Raw genomic sequence first — 25,239 nt, forward strand, 5'->3', positions numbered from 1 at the left:
TGAAGCAAAGATTTGTGGAGTGAAAGACCCAGACTAACCAAGGGGGATAACTCAAACATGTCCCATTCAAGCAAAGATTTATTCAGTTCACAGTCAGCAGTTTCATCCCAAGCCAAACTAAAGGAGAATCTTGAAATCAAGCTAGAGGTTGATAAACTGGCCAGCTAGTGTTATATATTTTATTTATAGTTATATATTTTATTTATTAATGATATTCCATCTTGAGCAGGTTTAAACTATATACATAGATCAAAGTATACATAAACCCAAAAGGACTTGCACTATAATATTTATTGAATCATGATTAAATTGCCACAGTGTGGTAGACATTTACAGCAAAGTAGCTAAATGGTAAATGATACACCTTAAACCATTGACTTGCAAGATGTACATTGTATATCAAAGTTCAAACTTAATGACCGTGTCTTGAATCTACTATTGTAAGTAGCAGCTTGAGTATAGGTTAAGACACCAGTAGATACAAGACCTAAGGATCATGTGAATTGTCATGTGCTTGCACAGTGCAATATGTAACTTTTTAATACAGGATAAAAATGAAATAAAATGACATCTTTAGAATGTTGGATTGATGAAAATTTAAAAATGAATCTCAGAATATGATAAATTGTAAATCTCATGGTATATGCAGACATTACAAACACTTCAGGTATTTGTTTCTTCTTACATTTCTTTTCAGTTATTAGAATGGGGATGGATCCAGTGTGATAACCCAAACTGTCAAAAATGGCGTCGAATTCCTGCTGATGAGCTCAAAAAGTTAGATGAAGTTGAACATTGGTTCTGTCACATGAACCCTTACCCTGACCGCAGAGACTGCTTGGATCCTGAGGAAGATTACAAAAAATATGACACACTGGCACGCAGGGTTGGGCTGAAATATGTTATGTCCTGTCTGGAAGTTGGATCTTTAGTATGGGCAAAAATGGTTGGCTACTGCAAGTAGGTTGCTGGTTCCTAATCTCAGGTGGTAAAATTAATAGATTACATGCTGTTTAATTGCCCCCATTTTACCATGTTATATTCAGTGACAGTCTCAAACTGGCTTCTCTGTAAAGGAGAGTTGTTGTAGTGTTTCTCAGGTGCCTAAAATATGCCCCAATCCTAGTGTATATGGGCTGGAATCCTGATGAAAGGTACTTGAATGCCATGCAGACTTCAGAATTCCTAATTAAAATGTTTACTCCAAAAAATATTGGTTCTTAAGAATTAAATTATTTTCCTAAATGATGGGTCCAGTCACCCATACCCAATCACCCAAAAGGAAATCCCTGTCTGCACACTGGCCATATATTTGTTCCCATTAAGGCCAGTGTAATATCACCATATATTAATATGCATATTAACATGCTTTTTTAAATATACCTGTTTCTCATATTTTCAGATATTTGTGCATTTTATAGTTGAACAAAAACATATATTGTCTTCTGCAAAGTCTTTGTCTTCACATGTATCCATACCATGTCATTCTGTCTTTAGAGAAAACAGGTGCTCTTAATATTGATTGGTCATATCCACTGTAAATAAATAGGTTTTTTTAGTTGGGTGGGGGTAAACTGATTTTAATTATGCAATACTTACCTGTCACTATTGGACAGCTTTTTTTCATGCAGAAAACACCATCCATTTTGATGTGAATACATCTTCCAACAGGGTAGATATTTGTCAGTATGATGCATTACACTTGTACTTCTCACATGGTACATGCACAGAATAGTCATCTTTTTTCACAGACAACAATTATGCCAGGACATCAGAGTGGGGTGGGAAGAGGGCATTCAGCAATGGCAACATGTAAGTATTGCAAATTAAGCTGTTTTATCAACCCATCACATGAAAACTACAATTTAATAGCAGCAAACACTTACTCATCGCAATTGTGATAGCTAAATTTGTCAATAGGTAGGCTAATGCTCTTGTTAAACATAGAAAATGTAGAGTCTGTTATAGAATATTGGTGTCTCTCTAGGCCACACATTGTGCCACAGTGATGGGTCCTAGAGAGAAAAAAAATGTGCTCTGTTTTGCTAATGAGCAGAAGTAAAAGGTGGAGAAGATAGTATAGGAACACCAAAGTGCTCCTTTCATGACCTCCTCAAAGGAGAAATGATTAAGGTACACCCTTGAGGCAGCAAGTGCTTGAACCTTATGGACTTTTACTTTCATAAAGGAAAGGTCTCTGTTGGTAAGAGACTGATAAGCTGTTTTGATCGTGGTGACAATCCGATCTGAGATATTGGCAGCTGAAATGTCTATGGAACCATGATGAGAAAGGAAAAGATGTTTCCTACCATTCCTTTGTCCTTTGGAGGCCTTAAGATAGAAACAAGGGCCCTCACTGGCATAAGAGTCTAACATGATCATACCAAGTACAGATTCAGCTGAGACTGGTGATCTCAACAGGTAGTGGAGCTACTTGGGTATTTGATTTTGAGTTAACAATCCCGGTTAACAAGGTAGAGATATGGAATCATAATTCCCATTAAACCGAAGACAGCCAGTGTCAGTAGACAAAACATGAATCTTACTTCATCTTTTTGCAGACAGTAGGATGAGCAAAAACAGTCTTGAGTGTCAGGCAGTGAATTGAGGCCTCAATCAATAGTTCATAGGGAGTTTTTGTTAAAGATAATAAAATATAAGAAAGATTCCAGCTGGGCATAAGAAAATGGGAGACAGGTCTCTGCAGCTCAGAATACTTAATAAGATTGGAAAGGTGTGAATCCATATCTAATTGTTCCAATTTCAGACAGAATGTCATATATATATATATATATATATATATATATATATATATATATATATATATATATAAAAATGTTGTGTTCTCATTTAAGTATGAAGTAAACCATTTAATTGTGTTGTCATCACATTAGTAAATTTTCAGTTTGCTCAAAAGATTTAAATGTCCACCATGTTGAAAGCTTTCCTGAAATCAATAAGTACAGTTCCTGTCGTTCAACATTCATCATGTGCTGAAAGTCATTTATCAGTTAGTGAGATCAAAGCAGTCTTCTACGAATGATGCTGTCAAAAGCCTGATTGTTATAGGCTGTAACGTCAAGTGTTTGGTTAAATATGACATGAATGAGTCATGGAGATTTTTTTCCCAATCTGTTTTGATACATTTGGTAATATCAAAATTGGTCGATATTTATTAGCATCTTCCTTAGGACCTGATTTGTGAATTTGACACTTTTGAAAACCAATCAAATGTAATGCAACAAAAGAAGATCAGTTCACTGTCCAAAATGGTTGAATGTTGTTTCCTTTTGAAAATGGAGCGAAATCATCAAAATGTTTAAATAATAATAATAAAAATAATGAGGACTTTGTATAGCACCTAATCTTTAGAAGCTCTAAGCGCTTTACAACATTAGACAACACCTATAAGATAAAAAAACATATATAATGATATTATTACAGAAAACAAACACCATGAAATTAGAAAACAAAATAACATGCTGAGAATATTTAAGGTAGGAAACATTATTATGCCTTTAAGTTTGTTCTTGCAGTCAAAATAAGTGAGTTTTGAGAGCATTCTTGAATGGGATCACTGTGTCTTTGTGTCTAGGTTCAGTGGGCAATTCATTCGATGTTGCCGGGCCCTGGTATGCAAAAGAACGCTGTCCATATGACTTTGTTTTCATAGTGGGAATAATGAGTATATGATTGTCAGAAGAGAAGCGTAAGAATCTTGCTGGTGTGTACACATAGGTGAGGTTGGATAGGTATGTTGGATTAGAGTCCATCAATGAAACGTAGCACAGAGAACAAATTTTGTGTTTGATTCAGGATCGAATGGATAGCCAATGTAGGGTACAGAGCAGCGGGGAGGTGTGCTCTGATCGTGGTACTCTAAGTATGATCCGAGCAACTGTGTTTTGAACTTTTTGAAGTTTCTGGAGTAGATATTGAGATGAACCAGACAGAATTGAGTTACAATAGTCCAGTCTTGAAAGTACTAATGAACACACAAGTGTTTTAGTGGCGTCAACTGAAAAATATTTGAGAATGGAGATGATGCCTCTCAGCTCAAGATATGCAGCCTTGCATATGCTGATGACATGTTGGTGCAATGTGAGAGTACTGTCCAGAGTAACACCTAGGTTTCATACTGATTGTGTGAATTTAATGTTGGTGTTGCTGATATTTATTGTTTGAGGTAAAGGATGTGATTGAGAAAGTCTTTATGTTGTGATTAGAATGGCCTCAGTTTTATCATCATTCATCTGCAGCTTGTTACATGTCATCCATGATTTCACATCAGAAATGCACCTCTCTACACCTAGGATGGTAGCATCAACTTCAGTTGGATGGCTAGATTTATATATTTGCGTGTCATCAGTGTACAATTGGTGAGACACTGGATGAGGGTGAGGATTGTAATCTTTCCACTATCCAAAGCAGAGAGAATGTCATTAACTACTTTTAGAAGAGTAGTTTCAATACTGTGGCAAGGGTGATATGCAGATTGTACATTGCTAAAAAGACTGTTTGAATTCAGATGAGATACAAGCTGGGATAGAACAACCTTTTCTAAGATTTTTTTTATATGAATGGGCTGTAGTTCTTTAAATTATTATGGTCTAGTATTGGTTTCTTCAGCAGAGACTTTACAATGGCAGTCTTGAAAAATGATGGGAATTCCCCTGATGAGAAAGAGGTATTAATAACATCAGTTAGTGAAGGCAATACTGGATCTAAGCACTCAAGCAGCAGTGATGTTGGAATAGGATCAAGTTCACATGACTTTGGTGCACTCTTTCTTCATCAGGATTGTACATACAAAATCCATAGAGACAGGTTCAAATGCTGCTAATGGTTGCCGCTCAAATTCTGTATCTCAACTGTATGGTGACGATGAATCAGTTGAAATTGTGGTGTCAAGCTTGTCTCTAATGGTTTGTACTTTGTCACGGAAGAAATTTGCAAACATGTCTGAAATGTGAGTCCATATGGCAGACTGAGCTTTTGAATTTTGCACCAGGTTGTACTCAGCCATACTTGAAATATAGTTCAAGGTCAATGTCAGTTAGTCATCAATGTCAGCAAGGTGCTTTTATGTTGACAAAAAGAGGTTAAAACTTCAAAAGGATGAAGATTCACAGACATGTAACTTCCCATTACCCATGCTGCAACTGCTCTGGAAACGAAATAGAAATGTTACTGAAGCTGATTATCGGAGGTAAAGGTATGGAATTCAATAGGTCATTGTCAATCAGAAACTATTATAAGTAGTGAAATATGGCTAATATTAATTTATAATAATACGGTAATAGAGTTTGTTTGCTAATCGTTATCAAAATTTATGTCAGTATCGCACTATATTGATATAAGAAAGTTATATCGCGATTATTGTATCGTCAGGTTTAATACCACAACATTCTGGTATTCGATATTATCGCACACCCCTACGCCCACCTACTGTGTTATAGCAGGGTCACATTGTATTAGAAAAGTAAGTATCTACTTAACCTATCTGAACCAATTTATGGAGAATATTTTCTCCACTAAATATTGTCTGTGATAACTGTTTCTATGTTTACATGGGAACAGATATACACCTTGATACCATGATTAATAGGTCTGTGCATTTTGTTTGTACTGTTTCTTTCTAATACAGGTGGTTTGAATATACAGATATCAGGTGGGAGGCATTGGTGAAAGAAGAGATAAATGACAGTTGAAGCCTATGCCCAATCTTACATGTGGTTTTGTAACTTTACAGATGGCCTGCAGTGGTGACAAGAGACCCAGTCGATGGTTCCCATTTTACTGTGGACTTGGATGGGGATCCACTTAGTTACCATGTGGAGTATCTGGGGGAGCAACATACACATGGTTGGATACGCTCAGCCCATGTGGAGCTGTATGGTCACAGGGACAAAAGTACTCTGCAGGAACCACGGCATAAAAAGGTTCTGAGTTATGCATTCACACACCACACTGAAATATATTGATATTATTTGAGAGGGTTTTGAAAACTGTTTACAGAAAGCAGTGGAAGTGAGGAAAATCTCAAAAGATTTTACTGTTATTTTCTTACCAGTCTCTAAGATCTGTTTAAGTTGTAGAAGTGACTCATCCTATAATGGTGTCATTGCTGTTACAGCAGGATAAATTTAATGTTGTTGTTATAGGCTTTAACACCATTTTTCAGCACAGGATAGGCTATACATGACAGCTAGTATTAATGGTGGAGGAAGAACCCGGGAAAATCTTGGAAAGAACCACCGACCCACAAGAAGTTACCGGCAAGCTTTCTCACATATCCACCTTAGCCGAGCCCAAGACTCAAACCCAAACAGGCAGAGGTGAGATGGCAGTGATCCGTGATGAAGATAAATTCAGTGTAAATTTTTTATTGTTAGCATGTTTTTCAGCTACAATTGTCATACTCTTGAACATTCCCCACCTGAGAAGCAACCACCTGCTTTATATGGCCAGAACTCCTTGGCACTGACAAATTTGTGTTTAAATGAATTCCTCAACAGCAGTTACAATCTTAACATGGCCAGCATATTAGTACAAAAACTGTCAGATTTACCCTTCATGAGCAGCCACATAATGGATTTACAGATAGAAATCTAATGAATATTTGTTGATTTCTGTATTCTACACATTTGATATTTGTCCCAACATGTGAAAGTAACTAACTTGAATTCATATCAAGAGATTAGTAATCTCAGATTATCCATAGTGGTGTATGTTTCTTAGTTCTTAGGCTTTTTCACTTTGATAGTGCTGATATTTCAACCCTTAATTATCAAGATGACAAAAGCTAATTGCCGAAAAACACAATATTGTTCAGCTCAAAAGAGCTTGACATTAAGATGTGATAAAGTAAAATTGATATGTTTGCCATATGTTATCTGTCTCATAAAAAGTGAAATGTACTTGAAAGGCTACCAGGCTAAAACCAGTTGAACATAGGACAAGCTCACTTCCTTTTGCAAATAATTAATTGTTTGTGTAAGAACTATTATTTTCCAATGAAGGAATACATTGATGCAGAAACTGCAAAATATTGTTAAATATTCTCAGTTTATAAGAAAAAATAAAACAACAATTCATCTAAACAAAATTTGGTTACAGTTGAAAAATTTTGAATTTAGATTTTTTTAAAACCTGATCAATTATGCACTTTACAGAAGAGGGAAAATGGAATGGATGACAGTTACAGCGTGATTTTTAATCCTAGTTTTTATTAAAAAGGTGGTTTTGCACCATCATTTATATTTATTCAAAAATTTTTAAAAATGACAATGATACATAGATGAGTTAATTCCTAACCTATGTCATTGTCTTGTGGGGGTACATTTGGCACCTAATGTATTATTTTGTTACAAATTTTAGTTTTACTGATGATATGTCATTGAAAAGTCATTCTATCACAGGTTTTAGAAAATTATAAAAAATATGAAAACATTACACAGTTGAGAATGTCGTCTGTTATATACAAAACTGGTATGCATGGTCTTTCTGTCAGTTTCTTTTGAATTGCCATCTCCTCCTGCTGTACCTGGTTAAATACATTTCATAATCCAAGAGATGCAAGCCACAAGGTCTAACATACATATTTACTATCTGGTGACTAGATGTCATGCTGACAAGAGATGAACAGTTGACTTTTATCATTTTGATATCATGGTAATAATAGTCAGTAATTATCAAAGTCACAAAACTTGATATCTAAGGAACACACAGCAGTAAGATTAATGTGACTACTTACTTCTTTGTATGGATTAAAGTTACTTTATCAGCATGTTGAAACAAATGTCAGTGTGTCAAGTTGAAAAATCAACAGATATTAGCAAGATTTATATATGTAAGCAACCATTATGTGACTGCTCATGACGAGTAAACTTTACAGTTTTTGCACTAATATGCTGGCCATGTCAGAAGTGTAGCCTATCTTTGAGAGTTACTTTTGTACACACACTCATCAGTGTCATGGGATTTTAGCCATATAAAGCAGGTGGCTGCTGGGGTGGGGTGAAGTTGTTGAAGAAGAGGACAACTATACTGTTGATAGATGTGTATTTCTATAATTCCGAATTAAATATATGTATAAAAACAGTTACAACAAAATCGAAACTTGTGACATTTTAATGATTGTTTATTTCGTTACAAGGAAAGTAAGTACAGGAGGAAGCTCAATTTAACAGCTCATTGTAGTTCCAAAAGCAACAGAAAGACATATAGAAGGAACAAGATTGAAGATGTTGTTGCTGAGGCTGACAGACTTCTGGGAATGACATGTGAAGGGAGGATATCATATTGTGTGTTTCAGTATGATCAACAGAAAGCATCAGAGAAAAAGGGATCATTAATTGGTATATTGTTTAGAATCTCTAAGTGCCATTCAGTTTAATATATTTACATATTGTAGCACACACACACACACACACACACACACACTTGGTAAAAATGCAGGAAATAAGAGTGTAGAGGAGTGGAAAAATGTGAGTATTTTGCTATTTTCAATAGGCTAATATACATTCATTGTTTTTTTTTAGGTCGCTTTTAATACTCAAGGACATGCTTAAATAAACTATCAGTTACTAGTATCTTATTTTGGGCAAAATATCTTTACATACCTTTGCAGGAGTGCATGTATGTAAAGCACCTTGTTTCATTTTTACAGATATGGTAGACACTATAAAGGCTGACAAGGGAGATTTTTTCCTTGATAAAGTTCAAATTTGAAAGTTATTATAGAAGTAGTTATCTGTTTGACAGTGATGATCTCCAGTTCTTTAACATCTTTGTATTTGTTATGTCTGTTTTATAGACCATTTGCCTGCATTTATTTTATTTTTCCATTGTAGAGAAAATAGCAAAGGAAAAAAGTGAGGAAATTGAGAAAAATTATAATAAATTCAAACTTCAAAAAACAGTTATTGGAAAAGAACACAAACCCAATAATAAATGTATAGAAAGAAGGAGGAAAGAGAGGAAATTCGATAATACAAAGCAAGATTCAGAGGAAGCGGGTAAGCATACATATTTATATTCAATCTATTTTAATGAGGTCTATTCTATTTAAAATCTACCTTCAAACAGGCGTGTGGAAACCACCTTTTTTAAGATATGATAAGAGAAAATAATCATAACTGTACAGAACAACAGTGAGTTTAGCCCCAAATCTTACAGAAAAGGTATGTGTTTTCCCATCCCCAGGTAGAAATTGAATAGTCCTAATTTGTTTAAAACTGAAATACAGTAATTCAATTAGTATGTTACATCTGGTTCATTGTATAATAATCTGATGTGATTATGATACTTATATTTTCTATAACCTTCTATTGGACTTAGAAGCTTATATGAATGTGTATGTACTGGCTGCATATTTACCTGTCCAGTAAATTGTGACATTGATTCTCACCTGTTTAATCTATATTTGAACACAATTTATGGATAGACACTGTGCTTGGCACTTTTAAAAAATTTCAAACTTCAAGTTAATTATGCTCTGTATTTCTGAAACTTTCAACACAAAGCTGAAACTCATAATAGAAAAGTCTGAAATTCTGTACTTTACTCAGAAAAAAACCTGGGTTTGTATTCATGAAACTCCTCAAGGTGAGTGAGAAACTCAACTCAAAATAACCGAGTTTGCTCCTCATGTGAATGTACACTGAGTTTATGATTCATGAACACCTCCTCAGATTTGAGTGAACTCAGTTGAGGGCAGTGTATTACTCAAATTATTAAGTGTGTAAGCATCAGCTACCAAGATCTAAAAATATAAAGTATGAATGTGCAAAAGGTGCTTGTTGCTCACTCACTTCTGTTAAATATTGTTTGTATCAGCTTCTTCTGCATATTGTGTATTGAGTGTGTTATAAAACATAGATGACAGAGAAGGTAAGAAAAAATAGCGAATTGGACTGATAAAGAGAAAGTTGTGTTGGTGGAGAGTGTATTGAAAAGAGAGGATGTATTGTTTGACATATTTAAAGTTGGGGTGGTTAGGGGGGAATAAGCGTGTGTAAAAGGAGGTGATGAAGGCCATTAATGCATAAATATCTACAATATAACATTTTTAAAAAGGATTTATTTACTGAGTTCTCTTTGTCTCAGACTAACCATCATACAGTATTTTACTTTACAAACTGTAATCCTTGCATAATATGATAAATAATAGAGCCAGAAGAAGGGAAAAGAATTGCTTCTACAGTAGACAACAGCTTTACATATATTTTCATAATGTAATTATCATAAAGAAAAGGAGCAATTTATCAAATAAATTAATTTTTTTAAATTAATGTCATGTGGTTATGGTTTTTTAATCGGTTTAGTCATAATTCTTCTCTTGAAATTCCAAGTGTTCATCTTTAAATGTAAAAGAACCATACATAAAATGTTATTATCATGACAGACTCAATAATAAATGACTAAGACCTTAATCATTTTGTTGTTTCCAATGTCTCAACTGAGGCAAGAAACATTCTTCCATGCACAATACTGTTATGACTCTATGGTCTTTAACTAAATCACATAAAAGAGCGAAAACCAACATATTTTGTTAAATTCAAGAAAGAAATGATTTCCCTGGAATACAAAGTGAAAATTTAAAAAGAACACATATTACTGTGAATTAAATTAAAAACAGTGCTAAAAGATCTATCACAAGTCCATAAATATTCAGTTTCAAATGAATTTCGGTGATGATACAAATGAATTCCAACTTTGAATGCGATTTTGTGCCAGTACCCTGTAATGTATCAATGCGCCAACAATTTTAATGTATCACAATGATATAATCCAAAATGTTCTCGAATGAATTCACAGTAATCCCAAAACAGTGATTTAGTCTGAAAATCAAAGAACACTTAGTAAATCCAGTAAATAATTTAAATAAATACATCCTCTCAAATAAAACCTGAACTCAACAATATAACTGATTCTACTTCTGATGTTAAGGCAGAAATGAGTAATTTTGAACTAAACAACATTAATATAAAAAGCTAAGACAGAGTAACAGAACCAGGATGAGGGTCAACTTCCCATCAAATTCGTAAACAACTTCTAGAACAATCTAAGTTGTCAACAAGATAAAAAAAATGCAAAGTGAAAAACTATTGTCCTAAACTCAGATACAGTAAACATGTTTACCTCCAGTAATAAGGATCCTAACACATAAATCTGAAATCATAGAGAAATAATAGCTATGTAATATGTTGTTTGCAAAATAGAGTTTTGTCATGTAGGCCTTGAACTAAATTACTTACCAAGGTCAATCACAGAATTTAGATATACCAAACGTATAACCTTGGAGAAAAGCCAGCACACAATACATAATAAATATATATAACAAAACACTTTGGAAATGCAAAACAAAGGGGAAGTTATTAGAAAATCATGCATTTGAATATAACATTATTTATTGAGTAAGCATATGAAGGCTGATTTAGAGGAATGTGTAGAATTCAATACATATATAAACATAAACAGATTGTTATAATTTCATTATGATGTAAAACAGTACTTATAATTGCTCAAAAAATCATATTGATTGTATACAGAATTTAAAACTATTCATCTTTCCTGAATATAGCAAATTGCAACAATACAAAAAATATGAAGAGTTGCCTTATATAGGTCAGTATTAATATGTTTGACTTGATCTTGTGGGTTTGATGACATTTTCAGCACATGTTAGGAAGGACTCAAGAAAACCCTGGGAAGAATCATCACTCATGTAAAGCTTTCTCATGTCTCACATAGGTTGAGCATAACTCAAAACCACATGGACAAATATCAGTGATCAGTTCAGGCAAGTGCCACAGACCACTGAGGCACCCAGGGACCCAAGTATTAATAGAGCCTTGCACATATGTGTGAATTAATAAAAGTGACTGTTGCAGAGGAGCTGTCTCACTGCTTTAATGTCATCGCCATTCCCAACATAAATACTCTACAGTTTCATTAAGTTCATCAATGTTTCAGCAGGAATAATATCACTTCTTTCAATACCAATATTGGCCAAAAGAAGACTAATCCATTTATAGACCAGTATAAAGCATTGTTAAAGTCTTATATTGATTGGATGTGTGTGTGTGTGAATTGGATTTTTAATGTAGCTTTAACAATTTTTCAGTCACATTGCTACAATGTCTGCAGAGTGGCAGTTTATAATATCCAACTCTGTGGCATCATGCCACGGACATGTAGCATGATGTCCCATCCAGTCACATTATCCTGACACCAAGCTGACCAGTTCTAACACTACCCTCTAGATGCTGAGCACCTAGTGAGGCTGTTAGTACCATTTTTATAAGTTTTTGGTATGACTCTGCTGGGGTTTGAACCCGCAACCTCCTGCATCTGAGGCAGACACTGTAACCACTAGACCACTGGAGCAGTCTATTTTGATTGGTATATGCCAGCTTAAACTACAATTCATACTATATGCAGATCCATATGGACAGACATGAGAAGTATATTTCTCTTAATGATATTAGGATTGAAATAAGCATAGAAATGGATGTATGCACAACCATTATAAGTATAACATAGTTGATACACATGAAGAACAATCAGTTTTTCAATTAATGTATTGTATATTTTTCAGTGACCTAGACCAAAATGGACTAAGTTTATCTGATATTTTATGATATAGTTATATGCCATGAACAAACTTTGCATCAGAAAAAAGGATTCATCCATTTTTTAAATTTATCATTGTGTTCCAATATGTTTTTATTCATATGTTCATCCGTCCATTGATCCATCAAACAACCCATTCACACATTCAAAAAGTCACCCTATTTGAATGGTAAGGAATTATGATTTAGAAACTAAACAGCTTATTTCTAGTGTTATTATCTTAATAGAAACCAGTACATTATTTAAAAAGTTAATAGTATGAAACTAAGGAAAAAAATGCTCAGTATATAAAATGATGAGTAATATATAATGTCTGTAGACATGTAGTAATTTTGCACCTGCAGACTTAATAATAATAATAATGATACAATTCTAATTTTATGACAAATTAAAGTATGAATTATGAATGAAGACTATTTAAAAAGTAGAAGAAAAATGAAACAAAAGAGTATGCACTTGCATATTGACACCATGTATTTTTTTCTTGGTGCTCCATTATATTCCATTACCAGTTTACTGTGCAGAAATGAGATGCACAGTACATGTTTATTTAGCAAAGGGGAAGTCACTATCATAAATGTAATAAAGCAGTTTATAAGAATGAGTACTCATTGGCTATTTTGTAGAATTGTTGTTTACTTTTGCCAATTCATCTTCACTTTGAAATTTTATTTTCTTTTGCATCAGTAACACTGTGGTAACTCAGATTACAACATGGCTACAATATGCTGTCCCTTATTATCCACATATGGCTACACTTACACAACATTGAAAGGCCCAGAGCACTTGGCATTGCAATGAAAATGATCTAGAAGGATTTTTTATGGGGTATGAATCATTACAGAATTGATACCATAAATAAAATTATTTGCTTTTGAAATCTAAATCTCTTTAAGCATTCTAAATCATCCACATCTTGTAAGGAAAGGCTTTCTTTCATTTGTTTACACCCATTATCAGGGCCCCGAGTGGCCAAGTGGTCTAACGTGCTCACTGTTACAGATCACTGCCATCTCACCTCTGTCTGCATGGGTTTGAGTCTCAGATTCGGCCAATGTGGTTATGTGAGAAAGCTTGATAGTAGCTTCTCATGGGTCAGTGGTTATTTCTGGGCTTTTCCCAGGTTCTTCCTCCTCCATTTATACTTGCCGCCATGTATAACCTATCTTGTGCTGAAAAATGGCATTAAACCCTACAACAACAGCAACAACAACAACAACAACAACAACAACACATTATCTGGCATCTATGTAGGCTGTGTGCCATTATTGAGTGTATTCCTTGAGTTAGGTAAGACCTTATATCATCTGTTTAAGTGAAATACTCAAGTGTTGAGTGGTTCTCTCAATTGCTAATCTTGATTTGAGAGCATATCAGTTCTCAGGTATTTAATGGAAAACTCGGATTTGAATTCAGGTGTGGAGTTGAAGAGTTTTGTGATTACAGGGCCTGGAGCATTCAGTAGCTTTTCTGAGAATTAAAATCCTCTAGCTATTAGTAGAGAAATGTGAAATTCTGTAACTTTACTTATCATGAACTTTACTTGAATGAAATACAAGCCAAAGTTTTCAGAATTGTCTTGGCTTTTGATTCCTCTTGTTGCTAGCTAAAAATTTCAAGGATAATTAGATATATTCAAAGCCTTGAATTGGGGTGATATGAACTTGAGATAATGTTAAACAAACAAAAATTCAAGAACATGAAGCTACAGAACTGTGCTGTTTTGTTTCCCAGCCACTGCTCCAGGACAAGTGAATTCTTAAAAAGTGACTTTTCATGATGAATTTTTTACTTTTCCCATTTTTGTTTTCAAAATTTTCTCTATTTCCAGTTTCTGTTTTTTAGCTAGAATATGAAAAGGGCAGAATTTGTAATTATTTGGGTATGATGTTATTGTAATGTAAACTTGTGTTTGTGTTTATCTGGTCAAGTCACATGTATGAACTATAATAAAGCCACTTCAAAAGCTGCAGCTATCAAGCATGAAGAGTCGGACTTTGACCATTCTTAATTCACCATATGCAGACAGCTACCCAGATCTTCATCTGTTGAATGAATGTGTGTATAAAGTTTACTGGAAATCCTCCATGTAAATTAGGAGGAGTAGCAGTATCAAACTTATGCTAATGGATGACAGACATTGGATGGACAAGAGGCCATCACTGAGTTCTTCTGATATATGTCCATTTGTTATGTATATTTAATTTAATTGTTTGTTTGTTAGATTTTAAAAAAATTAGTCCATTACATGCTATTTTAATGTAATAGTGTTTACTGGATTTGATATTGTCCAGAATAGAGTTAAGTTCTGTTTGTCCTGACTGACTTCTTTTTATTTTTGTATTTTCGATGTAAACAATTAATAATAGAAACATTGTATCTAGTTGCTGACCTTGTTTTGGAATCAGTGACAGTTTTAGCAAACAACCTTTTATAATTATTTTTTTATCTGTCTCAAAGTAATAATCATTACGTTGGGTCAACGTCATACATGGACTACGTGACTTTAAGAAAACGTTTCATTTGATAAACAAACTTCTTTTTTTTTCCAAAAGGATGAATTCTTGACCCCCATCTGGGAATCTGTTTTGCATTTTAGTTAGTTTATAACTAATGTTATGATAAGAATTCTATCAGTCATGCCTTAACACTTGAGACATCAAGTTGTTTCCTGTTTTGTCCAGTTTGGGGCTGTTTTTAATTTCTTAAAATTATTGAATCTCAAGTGATTGTTTTCCCTGGAAATATAAAAGTGCTCTGATAATTCTTGGACAAAGACATTTACTGGAATTTATATGGAATTCAAAAACTGGAATAATATTTTCTGTAATTCAACAAGAAACTTGACACATCAGTACAATGTTGATTATTACAGATGTCATCACCTTCCATTTTGGATTTTCATTGGGATTTGAACTGTGATTCACTTAGGACTTTTCATTGATTGGGCTTGTGTTTTTATTCTTGGATTATATTTTGGATTTAATTTGCAATACTGTAAGTTCTTTTTCTCATTTTTTCACTTTTTCTAGGGAAATAAATTATTTCTTACATTTTTTAAAGCTTGTTTTCACTCTTTTCTGTTACTATTTTTTTAAGAGCATAGACTCATAACACCAGTATAGCAAATAAAAATACTGGAGATTGACAGATTAAATTTTGTATGCATGTTTGTATGCAGATGTATATTAACTGATATGCAGTTATGGCAGTTTTTCAAATTTTTCAGAATTTATCAGCTTATTAGTTGGCAGCATGACGAAAAACACAAATTTAATGTATATCACATTTCTTGTAATCAGCAATTTTCTGTTCTTTTCAGAACAAAGTAATTGCAAGAAAAAAATTAGGAAACACTATGACAAGTGCAAGTTTTGTGATCTTAAACCGATTGTGTTGCCCAGAAAAAGACAAAGTCGTGTTCATGCACAAAAAGATAAAGCAACAAGTATGATGACAAAAGGATGGTATGATTTTACATGTAACAATTCCAGAAGTGCTACTACAGTATCGAGGGAACATTCACTGAAACCTAAATCTTTTGAAGATTCCAGTAGAGTAAATAAACCCTGGGCTGAGAAGACTTTGACTGAGAAAGAGGAAGCATTTGGAGACAATATCATGACTGTCTTTCCTCTTACTGGATCCCCAATTTCTTTCAACCAGTTTCAGCTTAACATCTCTAGCTCCATGATAAACAAGACAAAGGAGGAGAAGTTCAAGATAGATATTGATGTAAGTTTTGTTGGTAGGGAATGATGCAATTTTGACTTCCAGGGAATGAGAGCTATTACAGAATTTAACGTAAAATGGAAGGGTCAGATTATTAATTCATTCAATTTGATGCACAACAAATTATGCTCAAATTATTCTCAGTTAATGCTTGCTGCCTGAGTAATAAATTATTGTCAAAGAATTGAGAGTTTCCAAACATAATTGTAATAAGTAGGCTTTTTGTATTATATTTTGATATTCAGCCATGCTAATTACTGGCTATTTGCCACAATGGCAACATCATTTGGTTAGGCCCTGCTCTTTGTCTTCATTACAGTAAACATCAGTTTTCATACACAAAGACTTTTGATGTCAGATTACTCTGAACCACTGAACTAAATATCATAATAAACAACCGTTGACAAGGTTATCATCCCTAAAACAGGCACATCTTTACTATTGAATGTTGATCCCTTGTATTCAGAAAGCACATGAACATATAATAGGTTTGGAATTTTCTTTTGTTATAAAATAAATCATTTAGTAAAATATTTGTTCTCTGTTGATAGATGTATCAGCGAAATGAAAGGGCATTTGAACATGATGTCAGACGCTTCATGTTGAGAAATAATCTGAAGCTGGTGTCCACCCCTCATTGGTACAATGTTCCAGTGCGACTGTTCCAGCTTTTTCTGGCTGTGCATGAAAGAGGAGGGTATAAGCAGGTCTGTGCAATATATGTTGAAAAATATATATGTGTGTGTATATTTGTGTGTGTCAGAGAGATTGGGGTATTGACCACATGGGTGATTAAGGATGATTGATGCTTAACAAACATTTAGTATGATATTAATTTTTTATCAGAATCTCAAAGTGATAAACACATAAAAAATTTAAGATAGCCCTTATTGGACAAAATATTTTGTTAGCAAAACTTTTTTTATAACTTTCCCTTATATAAATTATTCAGATGCTAAAAAAAATTTCAAAAGTATGAAATCATTATAAAACTTATAAATTTGAGCCCATTTTTCTTTTATTTCAGCAAAATAAAATTATTTTGCACATTTCTTTTAAGAAATAAATTAAATTTGACTTTAAAGATTCAGAATGGAATTTTTGTACTGAAAGTTGTCAAAGCTTGCTTGGTGAATGAAGGATGATTATTTTTAAAAATATAAGGTTTTCTGGCAAAATTTGAAGTTCTCAGACTTTGTATATAGATATGAATAATTCCTGCTTTCTTCTTAAAAGGGCCTCAAGGGAGAATAGTTCTTGAATAAATGAACCACCCTCTATAATAAGTTTAGATAGGACTGGTTTGAGTCAAGAAAGACTATGTTGCTGCCTTTGAAAAGTAGATATTTTGAGGACAGTCTTTTGCAGTTGGAGGGATATAAAAGTCATTGCATATAAACTTTAAAAAGTTTATTGTCATATTTGATCATCTGTAAATACATAAAGAAAAAAGCACATCAGTCTGTGATAGATGCAGTTATAGTAACATTAAGATTTTAAAAATTCTTAAATAAATATCTTAAATAATTGGCAATATGTATCTGTCATTGTTATTCAGCTTTATACTTTTTCATGCTGGAACACCACCATCTGTTTGATGTGAATATCCCTTCCCACAGAGTGGAGAATTGCTAGTGTGATGGAATCCACTTGTCACAAGGCCTGGGGCATGCATACAATGGTCATCTTTTTCACAGATGACATCAGATAAGGGTATGATGCAGGCATTCAATAATAGTGACAGGTAAGTATTGCATATTTCAAATTAGTTTTACTACCCCAGCCCCCCGCAAAAAACTACATTTTAATAGGTGTTCCATCGCTGTTGTGCAGCTGAATTTGTCAGGTGGATAGGCTGATGCTCTCGTTATAACTGATCAAAACAGAAAATAGAATGTACTCCTATTTGAAATTATAGAATATTAGTGTTTCTCAGGGCCATATGTTGTGCTGCAGTGATGGGTCCCAAAGAAATAATTGCTACATTTGTTTTGTGGGGTGCAACAACTCCCTCTCTGTTGGGAGCAACATGCTGCCCTAAACATGAAGAGTGTCTGACATATACTTTTTAGTAATCTCCATTGAATTGGAGACACTTTATGTCAATAGACAACACATGAATCTCACGCATCTTCTCACAGATATTAGTCTTTTGTTTGAGGTCTTTATAGGAGGCCTCACTCATAAGGTCATAGTTTTTTTTGGTTAAAGACCATACAACACAAGATTCCAGCAAAGAAGGTGTGAGACAGGTCCCTGCAGCTCACAGTGCCTCATGAGATCAGCAAGGTGCAAATATGAACTAATTGCTGAGCCTTGAGAAAATTTAAATGTACTGGAAATTGCAGCTCTAAAGATCTTGATAGTTAATAATTAACATCATTTGTTGTCAAAATGGAACAAAAGGAAGTCTGCAATGGATGCTTCAGAGGGACAGATGGGATGAATGTGTTTCTTACTGCACCAGTCACGGAAGATTCTCCACCTGCAATCATAGACCTTGGATGTTGAAATTCTCTTGGTTTGAATGATGGAGATGGCAACCAAGCCCAAAAACGTTTTCTGGCAGATAGATCACTTGAAACAAGAAAAGTGTGAAGGTGCAGTATGTGTAGGCTGTTGTGTAGCAGAGAGCCCCTGTATTGTGACAGAAGATCCCTCCTGTGGGGAAGAGACCAAGGTTGATCAATCAACAGGTCTAGAAGATTGGTGAAGGAGAGCAGACAATGATGTTTTGATTCATAGCACCCCTGAAAGTACCAGGATTTGATCTCTACAATCCAGTGGAAGACAAGCTATGTTCTGGTTTGTGAGGAAATTCATCCTCATGTAAATGAAAGTCATGAGATGGGACAGATCCTGATGAAGGGACTGAACATTATGGATTGGCCAGTCATCATAATACTGGAGAATTGGGGTTCCTAGTCATTGAGATATACTGCTACTATTTGCATAACTCAGATGAAAAGATTTTAAATTGCAGATCCCAGAATTGAAAACATTTCTTGTCCAAACAAAACTCCAGGTATTAACAATGTGGAGGAAAAATTGTGATGTGCAAATTTGGCATCCCCTAGGTTGATTGAGTCTGCACAATCTGACAGTTGCAACATGTTCTTGATAGAGGATGTGGTCTCAATCTTGAAATGTTCTTTCTGAGGAAACTGGTTTAACATTGAGGGATCGATGATACAAAATTTCCCATTTTCTTGGTAACCAGAAAGATTCAGGAGTAGAACGTGGGAGAGTGATCATCCAGGACTGTCTTAACTGCCCCTTTCAGCAAAAGGGTATGCACCTCTTCCATTAATTTCACCAGATTGGACTTATGTATTAACATGGGGGTCCTTGATGGGTTTGTTCTTAAAAGTGAAGTCAATAGCCCTCATTTACAATAGAAAGGATCCATCCATTTTCTGTGATGCTTGACCAAACCTCCAAAAAGAGGCCAGTTTGAAAACCTAAGAGGACGTATGGGAGAGAGTGTAAGTCCCTAAGGTCATCCCCCAGCCCTTCCTTTGGAAAGAAGGGCTAGTTGGAGAACCTCCTAGAAGCTCTTCAGCAACTTTCATGCCAGAGACCTTACTGATGAGGAGGAGGTCTCATTTTGAGGTTGTTCATTAGAATGGTGCTGCATCAGTTTGATGATTTATTGGGTTGCCCCTTGGGACAATTGACATTAATATGCTTTCTAGCTGATTGCAATGGACCAGGAGCAGGTATGAATTATCTGTGTTTATGATCCTTTTAATCTTGTGAAGCCACAGTTGGGATGAGTCCTCTGAAGAGGCTTTTTGCTTCCAATGGAGCTGCGCTTAGAAGGTCTTTACTATGGTTAAGTAAGACCTTGCAAGGAGTCTCGCACAAATGTTCCACTTATAAAGCCATTGCAACAGAAAGTGAATCCCAGGATATTTTGGTCACATCTTTCAGTATGCATTGTAATGCAGCTGATTTAGAGCTGCCTCCTTCAGAACACAAAATGAAGTAGCCAAGAAGAGGTCAGCATGAGAAGCAATGATGACCTAAAGCTGGCCTATCTACTTAATAGCTTCAGTTGTTTTAATGGGAATGCATGCCCAGGCTCTAATTGTAATACCCACCTGGGATGCACCTGCATCCAAATTGGGAGGTTTAATGGGCCACATCAGGGAATGTACCTGGTAACTAGAGGCAGAGACCATAGGTCTCAGGGTAGAGGAACAGACCACACTCTTTGACATCAAGCAAAGACTTGGTCTATAGAGAAACTCTGTGATATATACTCATTCGTTGAGGAATGTGGAAGAAGCAAGAAATCTGCCTGTGGTTGAGTCCCAGAGATATTTTCCAATGATGAAAGGATCTCAGGCTGTGCTCCAGATAGTTTGAGGCACCAGTCTGTGGGTAGCAGGCAGTAAACTTCATTTACTGCCTTATCCAAACCAGATCTCCTCCACTTCATTGAACTGGGAGTTGCTGGTGGGTCTGATAGGTGTCAGTTCAGCTGTTCCTACCTCAGACTCATTGTAGTTATTGAAAGATAATGCATTATCATCTAAAACACTCTGAGCAGGAGACTGGTTAGGCATTACTGCATCCTTCAGGGGAAGTTACATAGGAGCATTCAGGACCATTTCCTGTACTTGTTCCTCATGGTGTATAGGGGCTCTATGTATTAGGAAAAAGAAGAAACTGCTTGTCTTTCCTGGATGATGTTATGCCTGCAGCTTTCTTGGTAGATGTTATCTGGGGAGGAGCTGGTGGCAGGACAGGAGCCACTGCATCATCTCTACTTTGGGTTCAGGGTCCAGTAGCCCAAAAGGTCATAAGAGACCAATTACCTTGAGGTTCAGGGTCCCACATCCCATAAGGATTAGTTGGGATGATAGTAAGATGAGAAATGTGTTTTGACTGGAAGAATCCTGACAAACAATATATTTAAATGCCACACATGCTCATCTGGTTGTATGCAGTGCAAAAAAGTATACCCCTATGTACACACAAAGTAAACAATTGAGGATCCAATTTAAATATCTTTTTTCCTTTTGTTTCTCATTGTAACCATTTAATGAGGGGAAAAAGTCAGACACACATGCAATAACAGTTGAGAGCAAGAGTGCTGACTTTAATGCACATGTTGAAGGAAACAACAATAATAACAGGAAGATTTCACTGATTTTATGTTTACTTAATATAATTTTGATAGAGAAAGAGGAATACACTAGCTTCTCACTGCCTTTTAACGTTAGGCAAGTTGTGATGTTATTCCTTAGCACAAGGTCTTACCCATATCTTAGTTGTATATTTGTTATGTATCCCCATATTGTTTTACCTTTTATAATTATAGACTGTAAGGGTCAATTAGTAGACAGTGTATTAAATAGTTCATTATGTCCTTCTTGTCCATTGCAGGTTTGTTCTTTGGGATGAGGTCATTTTGTTTAGTAAACATGTCTACTTGGCAATTTTATAGTCTACCTGAATTTGACTGGTTGGCTGCTAGAATTTCAGTTAAGGACTTGACCTTGTTGATTATATGGATTATGTCATTGTGATACATCAACATTATTCAAGGCTACTGGCACTCATTTGGAATACTCTATACTTTTGGACTTGTGATAGAACTTTGTTGACCATTTTTGATTACATTCAAAATACTGTAAGTTATTTTTAAATTTTTCTCTTTGTATTCTAGACAAATAAATCATTTGTTGTATTTAATAAAACTTGTTGGATTTTGCTTTTTTCTGTTATTTAGATTAAGACCATAGATCATAACATATTTAAAAATATTATGGTGTACCCAAATTCCTATGGGTAGGACACATGATGTAACTGTCATACACCTTAATGAACTAAATTCCAAAAAGGGAAAAAATATTACAGGCACAGAATTAAAATAATATGGAATTGATAGTGTAACACTGAGATTCGAATTAACTGTAGAACAGAGACTGCTAATAGATATGATAACCACTCTACAAGCAAATTTTCTTTGGTGATGATTTAGTCATAATATTCATAGGACATGGCATCCTTGAAAATGATGACCATAATGCATGTGTCCCAGGTGAGGTGCATGAATGGATTGCATCATACTGATAATTCTCCACATTGAACAGATGGTCAGTAAGCTTCCTGTGGGTTGGTGGTTCTTAGGTTTTTCCTCAACCAGTGTACTAGCTGCCTTGTATAGCCTATCTTGCACTGAAAACTTGCATTAAACCCAAAACAACAACAACAACAAGCCTCTCAGAATTCCATGGTTATTCTTTGGATTGTGCTTGACATACTGATCAAGTAGACCATATTGATTGACTTAGAAGCAGCAAACTGTATCAGATTTTGCATATAGAGAGCTCAGTTGTTGGAACATTATTGGGTTATCATCCTTAAGATTGTTACTAAATAACATTCAGTACCTTGTACTCCTTAAAGCTAACTCTGTCACCATTCCCTGCACTGACATTGTCCCACTAGCTTTAATTAACAAAAATAAAGAACTTGAAAGAATGTGTGCTTGTTGGTTAGCTAATTATATTGTTAGTTTTTTCCTTTGGCCAAAGTATCTAATTTTGATGTGTAACAAAAATGTCAAAGAATTAACACGACAATACTAAATTGAATTGTTGATTGTCAGAGCAATATGGTAGTAGTATTAAATAAAATTCAGACTTCAGACTGGATTACATCATGTATTGATAGTCCAAGCATTCATTTCCGACAAAACATATTAAATTTATTATACATTTTTTAATTTTGCAACTCCAGACATGATGTTTCTACAATTCACTTTTGACAAGATATCAAATTTATTGACTGATAGTTTGAATTTGACAGGTATGTAAAAACAAAGAGTGGAGAGCAGTATTCAGAGAGCTGACAGACATACAGAATGTCAAAACAGGAAATACTGTAAAAGCCTTCTACTACAGGTCAGTCAGTCATTTGATGAGTTGGTATCAAATCCATGTAAATTTTATCAGCAAGACAACTCTTAGTTATGTTTAGTTATTATATGTACATTATAAATGTCATATTGGGAATTTGACATATTTTGGTATGAGCCTCTCTGTCATACCATCATAATGTCATATATAACATATTCCTTCAAGTTTTAAATATTTTTTAATAGTTATATTCATATAGGCTCCATTTAAGTTAAATCCCAAGAATGTCCATTTCGCATGCTGTCTAATTAGTTTGCAAGTATAAAGACCTTTCCATTCCCAGTAAATAAGATTATTTTTTTTGCTCTTCCTGTACTTAGGCAGCAGTTGTTTTCGATCTTTGCTCATGTTATATGTTACATTAAATTGGTGTCGGTCCTATTGGCAAGTTCACAAGATGTCACTGGTTGAGAAATTTACATGAGTAGCCACCAGGCATTTCCTTTCATTATATGGTATCGTATTCATAATACCCATGGGTAACCTCATTTTCCTCCTGGTAGCCTCTCTAATCTGATCTGGTCTGCCGAATCTTGACCTCAGACAGATGTTAGCTTGGAAAACCTGACTACTGCTGTAGCATATTTAATTAGCATGTAAATGCCACTACAAAGCCATGTGATTATTGGACAATGAAATGATATCTAAAACTAGAAGGAATTGATTACCAGTGGTATTAATTGATAATGAAATATGCTACTGCACTGTTGTTGTTAGCTTGACTTTGCTTGCAAAGATTTAGGAAGGTGGATGTCTGCATCTAATGCACGTGTGCCAGTGGCTGCCAAGCCCAATACATGACAGGCACCTCTGTCCACAGAGGTTGCAGAGGAATGTCTGGGTTGTGGTGGATGGGTTCCTGATTTTTCTTTGCCATTGTTTTTCCTCCAAGTTGGCCTGTCTGTTTTTTGTTCTTCTTCAAAGGTGGCAGTGGTCAGGTGAACTGTATGCTGCCAGTTTTCACAGTCAGCAGCTTGTGATGCCCATTGGTGGTGACTGATGCCACAAGTGGTGAGGGTCTTTTTCATGGAGTTTTATATCTCTTTCGAGGTGCCCCTCTGTCATGGTGGCCAGTGGACAGCTAACCATACAGTGCAGTCTTTGGCAGGTGATGATCCTTCATCCTGGACACATGCCCTGCCTAGCATAGCTGTATCTTCATGAGTGTGGCCTCAACACTGGTGATCCCTGCTTGTTTGAAGACTTCAGTGTTGGTGACGACATCACTCCAGTGGATGTTGAGGATGGTGCAGAGGCAGTGCTGATGGAAGCATTCAAGGAGGCAGAGGTAGCAGCTTTAGGTGACCCAAGATTCAGCACCATATTGGAGGGTGGTTGGTATGACAGCTCTGTAGATGCTGATCTTTGTATCTCTCTTGAGACAGGCATTGTACCACACTCGTTTATAGAGTCGGCTGAATGTGCTGTTTGCCTTTGCCAGTCTGTTGTTTATTTCTTTGTCGATCTTGGCATCAGAGGATATCACACAGCCCAGGTAGGTGAACTGGTGGAATACATTCTTCTCTGTCTAATCAATGAAGATGCTTCGTGGCCAGTACTCTTCCTTGGGAGTAGGCTGGTGAAGTACCTCAGTTTTCTTTGGGCTAACCTCAAGTCCAAAGAGCTGGCAAGCTTATGCAAAGCTGGATGTTGTGCGCTATAAGGCAGCTTTTGTGTGGCAGACAAGGGTGGTGGCATCTGCAAAGAGAAGTTCTCTAATTAGTTTTTCCAAGGTCTTAGTGTGGGCCTGAAGTCGCCTTAAGTTGAAGAGGTTGCCATCAGTACAAAATCAGATATAGATGCCATCTTCGTCATCAAGGTCTTCTGTTGCTTTTTGGAGCATCATGCTGAAGAAGATTGAGAAAAATGTGGGGGCTAAAACGCAGTCCTGTTTCACACCATTTATAATGGGGAAGGTCTGTGACAGGTCATTATT

The 25,239-nt window shown here is 35.3% G+C and overlaps 1 protein-coding gene across 1 annotated transcript in view; it reads left to right on the plus strand.

The window, feature by feature from the left end:
* LOC149776291 (uncharacterized) overlaps positions 1-25,239 on the plus strand; it is a 42,713-nt gene continuing 17,474 nt past the window's right edge. The window contains exons 1-8 of the mRNA XM_089942746.1: positions 1-147; positions 698-960; positions 5,753-5,942; positions 8,159-8,360; positions 8,856-9,020; positions 15,962-16,374; positions 16,923-17,078; positions 23,194-23,288. Of these exons, the coding sequence (XP_089798872.1) occupies positions 58-147; positions 698-960; positions 5,753-5,942; positions 8,159-8,360; positions 8,856-9,020; positions 15,962-16,374; positions 16,923-17,078; positions 23,194-23,288 (1,574 nt within the window). The 5' untranslated portion in view covers positions 1-57. The remainder of the gene's footprint in view (positions 148-697; positions 961-5,752; positions 5,943-8,158; positions 8,361-8,855; positions 9,021-15,961; positions 16,375-16,922; positions 17,079-23,193; positions 23,289-25,239) is intronic.

The sequence above is a fragment of the Sinohyriopsis cumingii genome, chromosome 18 (genome assembly GCF_028554795.1).
Source record: "Sinohyriopsis cumingii isolate HCF-2022 chromosome 18, ASM2855479v2, whole genome shotgun sequence".
Taxonomy (NCBI): Eukaryota; Metazoa; Mollusca; class Bivalvia; order Unionida; family Unionidae; genus Sinohyriopsis; species Sinohyriopsis cumingii.